Here is a 12,425-nt window from a genome sequence, read left to right as displayed (position 1 = left end):
TAACTGTTTAAATTTTAATTTTTCCATTAATTATTTATATGCTTTTATAATAATAATAATAATAATAATTTGGAATATGGTCTTTTTTTATTATTGTGGTATCTATGTTGAGTTTTGAATATAGGTGTTAGTATGTATGAATGTGTCTAAACAAGTGTGTGTGTGTGTGCGTGCATATACAAACTTTTGTCTGTATAGAGATGTGTGTGACTGTAGAGAAACATGTACATATAAATATGTATGTACATATGTATGTGTATATATATATATATATATATATATATGTATGTATATGTATATAGGTAAAACTTACTTAGAAATGGATGTGTGGTGTTCTATCATATAATAATATAAATAATATATATATATGAATATTTACTTACACATACGTACATACCTACATATGTATATATGGGTACAGGACATTAAAAAAAAAAAACCTGAACAAAATGAAAAACAAGAACATAAAAAAACAAAAACATGGAAAACGAACTTTTTTTGAACAACAAAAGAAACAGATAGAGAAACGAGACAGGCAACATAAAGAAAGTCCCTTCATCAGTTGTCCCCTGTTTTGTCTACTCTGCGTTTCAAACAATGTTGCCTGTCTCATTTTTCTATTTGTTTCTTTCATTTTTCATTTCGTTCACATTTTTTTTAATGTCCTGTACCCATATATGCATGTATATATATACATATATATGTAGGTATGTACATATACGTATGTATATATGCATACATATATCATTTATATTATTGTATATATATATATATGTGTGTGTGTGTGTGTGTGTGTATATGTATATGCAGGAGAAATTGTCGGACACATAGATGTTATACAGGATGCAGTTATGACCAGGCACTAAGCAAAACTTAAGTGCTACTTCCTTATATAATAATCATATATAAAGGTGGTGAGCTGGCAGAACCGTTAGCACGCCGGGTGAAATGCTTAGCGGTATTTCATCTGTCTTTACATTCTGAGTTCAAATTCCGCCAGGGTCGACTTTGCCTTTCATCTTTTCAGGGTCGATAAATTAAGTACCAGTTGCATACTGGGGTCGATCTAATCGACTGGCCCCTTCCCCCCAAATTTCAGGCCGTGTGTCTGTTTATATATGTATAAATATAAATGTATGTACACATGTATATTGAGTGTTGTTTACAAGCGTGTGTTTATGTATAAATATATATACATATAAATGAATGCATTCATGGCATTAATGTATATGTATGTATATATCTATGTTCATGTATGCATGTGTGTGTATGCATCTGTATATATATGTGAGTGTATATATATATTCATCGTTATTTTTATTCGATGTATGAGTTGTATTTCTCTTGGCAAGTGACTTCATCCGAAACCTGCATCATCGAAAGTGAAGCACTCGCATCCTGGAAGAGCTGTTCTCCTCACAAAATTTCAAAAACAAATAGACAAAAAAAAAAAAATCAAAACCAAACCTGTTAAATTCCATTTTCCACCTAATTCTTGATGTGGCAACATTTTCCTCCCCCTATCTGTGACCTGGTGGAACTGCATGTGTAAGTAGAAGCCACAGTGATTTACGGAAATATTCAACACATCGAAAAAAGGTAGAAAGTGAATTTAGCAGGTTTTCCTTTTTTTTTTTTTTTTATGTTTCTTTAATTTATATATACCAGACCGAATTTCAACTTATCTTTATGTCTAAAACTCAAGATAATAAAGCTCTTAAATGTTTGTCTAAAATGGCTCTTCATCGATGTAATAAACTCTAATTTTACATTTATTTATAACCTAAACACCTTTACAGTTTGATAAGAGTTCAAAATGACAACAATCAAAATTACGCTATTAGATATTCTTTTTAATTCCAAAATTGTTATATTAATTGACCTGTTTGTTAACACTGTAATTTTGTGAAATATTTCAACATTTTTTAATTAAACAATGTCTTAGAAATTTGCTTTGGAAATTTACTTACCAAATTTGATGGCATAGAATATGCACTTCACCCCCCAGTGAAAATCTCAAAAAACTCACCCTGAGTATATATATGAAATTGGGTTTCATATATGTTTTTTTTTTCCTGAATAAAAGATACCTGAACTTGGGTTACGTCTAATATCCCTGTGTGTCTTTTATGCTATCTGCGTGTGTGTGTGTGTATGGAAACAAGGTCACAAGAGACAGTTGGAGTCTGGACAGCTCCCTGCTAGCCAGCTTCATGTTAAACCGTCCAATCTATGCCCACATGAAAACTGGACGTTAAATAATGATGATGATGATGATATATATATATATATATATATATATATATATGTATGTATGTGAGTATGTATATATGTGAATATGTGTGTATATGTATATATGTGAATATGTGTGTATATATATATATATATATATATATATATATATATATATATATATATATGTATATATATGTATGTATATATGTATGTATGTATATATGTATGTATGTATATATGTGTGTATGTATATATGTGTGTATGTATATATGTGTGTATGTATATATGTGTGTATGTATATATGTGTGTATGTATATATGTGTGTATGTATATATGTGTGTATGTATATATATATGTGTATGTATATATATGTGTATGTATATATGTGTGTATGTATATGTGTGTATGTATATGTGTGTATGTATATATATATATGTATATATATATATATATGTATGTATATGTATGTATGTATATATGTATGTATATGTATGTATGTATGTATTTATGTGTATGTATATATACCTACACAAACACATTCATATATATATGTATATATACACTCACACACACACATGCACACACTATTTGGTGGTGCATAAGATGCACATATTTACCCAAAATCTCTCTAAAGAAAATCAACCCTTTCCTACATGCAAAGTAGAGTTTATCTAACAGACCTAAATGTCCCCCAAAACGTTTTTCTATGCTTCTGAAATTGGGTGCCTGTAATATGCCATCAAAAACGGTACCCATTTTACTCCCCGCTGTTTCTAAAATTGCTTTTCTCTTTTTTCTCTTTCTCTCTCTCTCTCTCTTTATTCTTATTGTTATTGTTGTTCCCCATTTCTCTTGCTTTTGTATTTTGTATTTTCTTCTGATGTTGCTTTATAACCATGTTGCTTTTCGTTTTCGTACCAGGCTTTCATCTTTTTTAATTTAATTTCTACACCATTAATTGCTTTGCTCTTCCTCTGGTCATTCCATTGAAACCAACTGTAAAACAGTCTTTATTCTTTTAGCCTTTGTTTTGAAAATGAAATAGTACAAAATATACATTTACATATATATATATACATTTATAATGTTGCTTTCTCTGTTGTTTCTTGTTTGTATCATTATTATTATTGTTATCATTATTCATGTTAATATTGTTTATTATTATCACTATTATTACTCTCATTATTAGGGTGGTAGATTGGCAAAATGGTATGTGTATCAGACAAAATGCCCACCATTCTTGGGAGTGTTGTGACAATAGATTTCTTAGGCACCCCTTCCTTAGAGTCCTATCAGAAGCTACCATTATTTGACATTCTTGCTACATTCTCAAGTGTGACCAACTGAGACACAGCTCATTCTTGGCCTACCCATAGGTCTCCTACCAGTTAGTTGACCCTGAAGAATTCGTATTGCAATTCCTTTTTGTGACATTCTAATCACATGATCGTAGTACCGGAACTGTGACTCTTCAATGTGTTAAAGTAGGGGGCTTGAGCTGGAGAGACTCCCTGGTTCTCCAAACTGGGCACCCTGTCAAGTAACATTGCTCCAGAGATCCTTCAGTGAAACCCCATTTCATCAGCTTATATTCACAATCATACTTATTTGGACACTACCCCAAATTTATGAGGGTAGGTATTGAAACCCTTACAGAAATAGCAAATGGAACTGACAGGCAGGTGCTTTTATTGTTAATCAAACTAAATAAGTTAAATAAATGCCAAAGAACCAAAGTTCATTTTATTGACTACAACTCTTAAACCTTTAGTTTCTAAACTGGTTGTAGCTAGTCCAAATATTCTGTTTTATGCTCAGAGTAGCCTCTCACACCTACCCTACAATGTCGTTCTAAAAATAAACAATCACATCATTGAAATCTTGAAGCTATGAGATAAGGCATGATTAATTAAAAACATATGAATAAATAAGCATTTGACAGGATAATCTGAATGCCAAAGGGTTAAAGGCTCCAGTATGGTTGTAGACCAATGACTGAATTCAATAAATGGATTACAAAAATGTAACTTTGTAAAGAAAGAGGTAGGTGTTCGAAACTCATGGGAACGAAACAACCAAGGAATTAAGAGCTGGTCTATTTAGCTGTTTGTTAATTAGTACATGATTATTTTTATTATTATCTGTCTTCTACAAAAATATTAATCTTTATTAACAAATGTTTTACTCAGCCTATTGGTTCCCTGTGAGACCAATGATTTCTTAATTTTTCTATATATATATATCAGTAGAGGCTGAATTTAGTTAAGCATGCAGGCTTCAAAAAATAAGTCCTGGGGTTAATTTGTTTCACTGAAACAAGTAGAAGATAAAAGATGTACTTATAACATGGAAGCAAGGGTACTAATTGGCACATAAATCTAGACTGTTGTTAAATTACCGTTAAATTCTGTGTATATTGGTGAATTGGTTGGGTCATTACAGCGCTTGATAGATTATCCTGCAATATATGTTCTGGCTCTGCATTCTGGGTTCAAATCCTGTTAAGGGAAAAAAGAAATCACTAATAAAATATATGATGAATGAACAAAAGCAAGAAAAAACACAAGAGAGGCAAGTGTTAACAATGGTGTTATTAATCTGATGCTGGTGAGGAAAGGGTTCTTAAGGTTTTGGGCACTAGTCCTTCATCAGAAAAATGAGAAAAGAAAAGTGGTAGAAGGGAGGGGACAAGAAGGGGAGAAGGTTTAGGGGTTGGGTGGGAATGTGGCTCTTGCATGCTTAATATTTTGCTGTGTACAATTGTAGCTTTGGTTTAGAGAAACTTGTCTAAGGTGAAGACAAAAAAAATATCAAAAAACGAAAGAAATGCGACTAATCTTGTCCTTCCTAACTTTTGTTGCATGTGCTAGCAGGGGTAATGGACATGATATCTCCTTCTAATGCTGCTACCACTACTACTACTACTTCTGCATCTCTTGCTGCAATGGCACAGAGCACTACACCAGCGCCACCTGCAGGTACTTGACCTTAACTTTCTCTCTTTCTATTTCTTCTCTCTCTATCTTTGCACCATTTTATTAATTCATTTGTGAAGCTGGAAAAACCTCAACGGGGAAGCTGTTTATGATGTACTTGAGTTTTTTTTGTTTTTTTCCTACGGTAATGCCTATATCTAACAATCATGGGTAGTTTAAAGCATGTTTAGCAGCATGAAACCCGCTAACTGAATGTTTTAAATTGTAAAATTCATATATATATATATATATATATTGCAGATCATTTGGTATGAGGCTGCATAGAAAGATTAAATTTTAAAAGTTTACATCCACATATGTGTGTGTGTGTGTGTGTGTGTGTGTGTGTGTGTGTGTGTGTGTGTGTGTGTGTGTGTGTGTGTGTGTGTGTATCATCGTCATTTAACATCCACTTTCCATACTGGCATGAGTTGGACAGCTGGGAGGCTGCACTAGTCTCCAATCTGATTTGGCAAGGTTTCTACAGCTGGATACCTTTCCTAATGCCAACCACTGCAAGAGTGTAGTGGGTGCTTTTTTTAACGGGCCAGTTATGCAACACTGGCATCAGCCCCAACTACAATCTCACTTGGCTTGCCAGGTCTTCTCAAAGTGAATCCCAATGTTCAAAGGCTGCACTTCACCACCTCATCCTATGTCTTCTTGTGTCTTCTACTTCTGCAGGTTCCTCTATTGTTAGGGTGAACCCTTCTTCACACAGCTGTCCTCATCCATACACATCACATGATCTTACCAGCACAGTCATCTCTCTTGTACACCACATCTGATACTTCTTATGTCCAACTTTTTTCTCAGGGTGCTTACACATCCAGTGGAGCATACTAGCTTCATTTCTTTCAAGCCTATACATGTCCTCAGCAGTCACAGCCCATGTTTCACTACCATGTAGCATGACTGTTCATACACAGGCATCATACAGTCTACTTTTTACTCTGAGTGAGAGGCCCTTTGTTACCAGCAGAGGTAGGAGTTCTCTGAACTTTGCCCAGGCTATTCTTATTCTAGCAGCTACACTCTCAGGGCATCCACCCTTGCTACTGACTTGGTCACCTAGGTAATGGAAGCTGTAGGCCCTGATAGATTCCCCACTAGTCTCCTGAAGGAATGTAAACACCAACTTGCAGTTCCTGTAACCAACCTCTGGAGAAATCTTTTAGACTCAGGTTATATAGCGAAATAGCTCTTATCCCAGTCTGTCATCCCGGTTTTCAAACAGGGAAACAAACCCCTCACAGTCAACTATCACCCAATCTCACTTTCCATATTATCAAAGTGTTTGAAAGGGTGGTGAGATCAAGGATAGCTGGTCTCCTGGAGAGCTACAGTCTCCTAAATTCAAACCAGCATGGCTTTCGCTATGACAGGGACTGTTTAATACAGCTCTTACACCACATCGATGATGTCCTTAAAGCCTTGGGATCAGGTTCAAACTCTGATGTCATATATCTTGACGTCAGTAAAGCGTTTGACAGAGTCAACCACAATATCCTAAAGTCAGAATTGTGAAATGTTGGAATCCGTGGAAACTACTAGACTGGATTGAATATTTCCTGGAGAACAGAACACATGCTGTGTTCAGTGTGATCCACTCAAGCCCAGCAAAAGTCACCAGTGGTGTCCCTCAAGGGACTGTCTTGGGACTGCTTCTGTTTATAGTCTATATAAACAAAATTTCAAGTGTCATAAAACACAGCAAAATGAAAATATTCACTGATGTCTCCAACGGAGAAGAAAACCCAACTAAACTCCAGACTGGTCTACATGTTGTAGGTCAGTGGGCAGGCAAAAACAAAATGTGGTTAAATGAGGGAAAATTTGAACTAATGATTTTGGAAGAAAGACTTTGCTAAAATAACCATATTCTCTTCCTCCAGGGGAACCACTCACAGCATCTAATAATATCAGAGACCTAGGAGTAATAGTTGACAACAATCTCAGCTATTTTCTGTTGAGTTTTTCCAGTTTCACATATAATAATAAATAAAAAAAGTATGCACACTACGTCTGTATTGAGTTCTTTTCTCCCGTTTGTAAGTTCAGTTACCTACTTTTCTCAGTTTCCCTAATATGCCATTTAGATTTTGAAGAAAGCTGGATAATTTGTGACTGGCTAGGTGTAGTGTAAACACTTATATACAATGTATACACAAACATTGAGTTGTGTTAAATGAACGAGAGAGGTGTGCACAATGCATATTTCTCTTGTAACTCTAGTTTCATGCTACTGAAACCTTCAGCTGAGAACTCACCTGAAGATTGCTGTAGCATGAAACTCAAGACAAGACATAAAAAAAACCCAGAAATCATCTTCAGTAAGTTATATATATATATGTACATACACACGCGTGTGTAGAAATGTTGTAGTGTACAGATGCTTACAAAAGGGCTCAATACTTCAAGCACTGTGTATATTTTATGAGAAGTTGAGTTTCTTGAATTGTAACAGTGGCTTGTCGTACTACCAATGGTATATATTTATCATATCTATGTGTATGCTTCATTAGTCGATGTTGTGCAGTATGTTTGCATGTGTGTATGCATATATATATATATATATATATATACACACACACACAGACACACACATAAGCTCACATGTTTGTATGAACTTGTTTCGTTTGTTTTACGATACACATATATATATGCTTAATCTATGTTTGATGTTTTTGTTGTTGCTTGCACCATTCTGTCTCTTTGTCCTCGTGCTATTTTTGTGTTGACTTCACTGCATCAGCATTGTCATAGCTATTCACCTTAGCTGTATGTTCACATCTGCACCTCCCCCTCTACTCCTCGTAGAGGATATACCATCTGCTATAGTTTAAGACATTTCTTTGGAAATATTGCTAACTGTTTGTAGAAGTACCACATTTGGTGTCATTTGAGATGCATTAACCATTTTTTTTTTCCTGGAAAAAAAAATGGTTCAAAGAAAACACCTGAGGTCCTTCATGCAAGATTGCTTTAAATATGACATGCGTCAATGCACAAAAACCTTTATTTCTTAAATATGTGCTGCTGAAATTTGCAGTGCCCCTCATATGCCTGTACATTTTTATACCATCAAAAATGCCATCTGTCTGTCTGTCTGTATCACTCTCTCTCTCTGTATATATATATATGTGTGTGTGTGTGTGTGTGTGTATATATACGCATGCATACACATGCATTATAGTTGTATGACAGGCATGTCAAACATGCAGCCCATGGGACACATATGGCCCTTCTCACACACAAGTGCAGCCCGCAAGTGACATAACTAGAAGTTTAAAAATGTGGAACCCCAAAACTTTTTAACAATAAAAATGATTAATAATAATTTAATTAATAATGAAAAAAAGGCATCGGAAGGGTGATGCATACCCAGCGTACACACAAGGATAAATAAAATTTAATTCAGTAATCTCAGACAAATTCATATTTCAACGAATTGACATCATTTATGTATACGTAACAAAAATTAAAACATTTTGATTCACCCATCCATGAAAATTTAATGAGTTTGAGCCACTCACCCAATGTGTATTTCTGCCAAATTTGGTGAAAATCTGTTCAGCCATTTTCCAGTAATTTTGCAAACACACAAATAGACAAAAAAACGAGTGGCTACAATGCCCTTCTTTTGCTTACACGTGCAGGGTAAATTTAGGATGATTAATGAGCAAATAAAAGGTTTCAAAAGATTTTTACTTGAAGAATTAACACGAAGGAAATTTTTGTTGTAAATGTGGGTTTAAATTCATCTGCCCCCACCCCCTCTCCCACCACTGTAACATGTATATGAACCATAAGTCCCATAGAGATTCTGCTGTTTGACATTCCTGTTGTATAAGATGCACATTTTTTTTTTCCCAAAAGAATGTCTCAGAAAACCAAACCAAATCACAAAATTACACTGATATTACTTACTTTAATGTATGAAAAGCTTATTTCTATTCCCTATGTATCATTTATGCAACCAAATACATTCGGTATATAAGACACCAGAAGCCAATTTAGGATTGGTTTCACCTCTGTCTTTCTCTCTCCCTCTATGTCTACACACACACACACACTTAGAAATGCACCTAGATGCATAGAATCAGATTCAAGAGTATATATATATATATATAGAGAGAGAGTTATTAATATTCACGGCAGCTTTTGTCCTAATTTTGGGACTGCCATGTTGGCTTGGCGATAACTATATATATATATATATATATATATATACACATGTACACACACACTTATGTACTGTAATTTTATAAGACATTAGAAACCAATTTAGGATTGGTTTGGTTCTCTCTGTTTTTCTCTTTCTCTCACTACTTCTACACACACTCTCAAATGCTCTTAAATGTATATAATCAGATTCAAGAACACACACACACACACTCTTATGTCCTGTACTTTTATCGGTTTGAAATTCCAAATGAGCAAATATGTGCCTATTGTTGAAGGTGTGACTGTCAACTTTGAATTTCTACTTGATGTTTAACTCTTTAGCATTTAACCTGGCCATATCCAGCCCAAATATTCTACCTGTTTTATGTCCAGAGTGGCGAGACCCGGTCCCTCACACCTGCCCTACAATGTCATTCTAAAAAATAAACAATCACATCAAAATCTCGAAAGCTATGAGATAATGCATGATTAATTGAAAACAGCATGAATAAACAAGCATTGCAGTTGACAGAGTTATCTGAATGCTAAAGTGTTAAGCCATTGTGGTTCTGATGTTTCTGGCCAGGTTTTAGATATTGTCAGTGTCTCTTAATTCAATCATAAAAAGCTTGCTTCCCAATCACATGGTTCCAGGTTCAGTCCCACCGTGTGGAACCTTGGGCATGTGTCTTCTGCTATAGCCTCAGGCTGACCAAAGCTTTATGAGCGGATTTGGTGGACAGAAACTGAAAGAAGCCTGTTATATGTATATATATATATAAGTATATATTTGTTTTGTGTCTGTGTTTGTTCCTAACCATTGCTTGACAACTGATGGTGTATCTATGTTCCTGTAGTTTAGCAGTTCGGCAAAAGAGACTGTTAGAATAAGTATCAGGCTGACAAAGAATAAGTCCTGAAGTTGATTTCTTTGACTAAAGACACCTTTAAGGCAGTGCTCCAGCATGGCCACAGTCAAATGACTGAGACAAGTAAAATAAAGTAAATGGAAGAATACACAGAAGCATATGTATGGTTGTGTGGTTAAGAAACTTGCTTTGCAACCATGTGGTTTCAGTTTCAGTTTCACTTTGTGGCACCTTGGGCAAGTGTCTTCTACTGTAGCCCAGGCCAACTGTCTTGTAGTGAATTTGGTACACAGAAACTGTATTGAAGACCATTGTGTGTGTGTGTGTGTGTGTGTGTATCATCATCATTGTTTAATGTCCGTGTGTGTATACATATATATATATATATGTATACACACACACACATACATACATACATTGTTGTATTTTGGGATGGTCATTTTCTTTTTTGCCAAATAAACACACGCACTGTATATTTTTTCTTCACTCATTTATTACTGTTCTTATTCTATTATATTATTTTAACTCATGTCCATTGTCCTGACAACGGACATGAGTTAAAATAATATAATAAAATAAGAACAGTAATAAATGAGTGAAGAAAAATATATAGTGTGTAGGAGTGGCTGTGTGGTAAGCAGCTTGCTTACCAACCACATGGTTCCGGGTTCAGTTCCACTGCATGGCACCTTCGGCAAGTGTCTTCTACTACAGCCTTGGGCCGACTAAAGCCTTGTGAGTGGATTTGGTAGACTGAAACTGAAAGAAGCCCGTCGTATATATGTATGTGTGTATATATATATATATATATATATATATATATATGTATGTTTGTGTCTGTGTTTGTCCCCCCCCCCAATCACTTGGTGTGTTTACGTCCTCGTAACTTAGCAGTTCGGCAAAAGAGACCGATGGAATAAGAACTAGGCTTACAAAGAATAAGTCCTGGGGTCGATTTGCTCGACTAAAGGTGGTGCTCCAGCATGGCCACAGTCAAATGACTGAAACAAGTATAAGAATAATGAGAGTGCATGTGTTTATTTGGCAAAAAAAAATAATAAAATGACCATCCCAAAATACAACAACACTTGTTTCGACACCCGATTTCACATCTGGAATCTTGCAAAATGAATTGATAAACATATATATATATATATATATATATATGTGACTGAAATTTATGGTTTTACATTTAGCTCATTAGTTATATCCATTTCAACAAAAGGTTTAAATGTGATACCATAAAGTTTAGTCTTCAACTTAATGTATTATACTCTGTGACTAATTTATTAGTTGTGGAATTTCATTTGAAGGTAAAGTAGCTACTAACATGCTCTCTGTTAGCCAATATTCACATAAGTGCTGGCTGAGGAACCAGCTTGGATTCAATAACCCCCTCTTATCTAATATATATGTGTGTGTGAAGGGGGGGTACATATATATATAATTCAAATAAGAAGATAAAGAATGAATTTAGTGCATCATTATTACAAGCTACAATTGTTTCAATACCCCTTCTTTCCTAATACCTCTGCACATAAATAATTTCATATGAAATGTTATGCATTATTTGCAGTTGGTGATAGTGGAGTATCACATGCATCAAAATGTGCACCTTTACATATATCATATTACACCCCGACCCCTTTTCTTCAAAATTTTCTAATTGTAAATTCATTGTTTAAAGTCCAAGCTGGTGCAATTTCATTAATTAAGTGAACTTGTTCCATGGACAGACAAGAATTCTGACATTTGACCTTGGACAATTTTACCATCAGGATTCTCGTTGCACTCCTAGCATATGAATTTATGTACTTCATGAAATCTTTGTTTTTTTTTTTTTTCTGCTGACACATATCACATCTATATTTCTCAAACTCTGGTCTTCCTTAGCTGATTCGTTAACTTACATAACCTTTTCTCTAATGGAATGCAATTCATACACCTATGTAGAAAAAAGAAAGCAGAAGAACATAAATTAATTCATTAATTTGATTGTGCTCAACAGCTGTTTCAATGGCATAAAACATCATTATTTGTATATTTACATGATTAAAATACATGGAAAATTTTTTTCCATTGTTGGTATGGGTAACACATCAATTTTGAATGAACTATGTTATTTCAATTATGTAATATAATGCTGTTATATGCCATTGAAACCGCTGGTGTGTACAAT

The 12,425-nt window shown here is 34.6% G+C and overlaps 1 protein-coding gene across 1 annotated transcript in view; it reads left to right on the top strand.

The window, feature by feature from the left end:
* The window catches only part of LOC106877214 (phosphatidylinositol-binding clathrin assembly protein LAP), a 162,746-nt gene that overhangs the window by 137,203 nt on the left and 13,118 nt on the right, over positions 1 to 12,425 (top strand). The window contains exon 17 of the mRNA XM_089343179.1: positions 5,106 to 5,213. Coding sequence (XP_089199305.1) covers positions 5,106 to 5,213 — 108 coding nt within the window. The remainder of the gene's footprint in view (positions 1 to 5,105; positions 5,214 to 12,425) is intronic.

The sequence above is a fragment of the Octopus bimaculoides genome, chromosome 27 (genome assembly GCF_046866305.1).
Source record: "Octopus bimaculoides isolate indiv1 chromosome 27, ASM4686630v1, whole genome shotgun sequence".
Classification (NCBI taxonomy): Eukaryota; Metazoa; Mollusca; class Cephalopoda; order Octopoda; family Octopodidae; genus Octopus; species Octopus bimaculoides.
The sequence above is the reverse complement of the archived record's forward strand: the minus strand, read 5'-3'. Positions and strand labels throughout refer to the sequence as shown.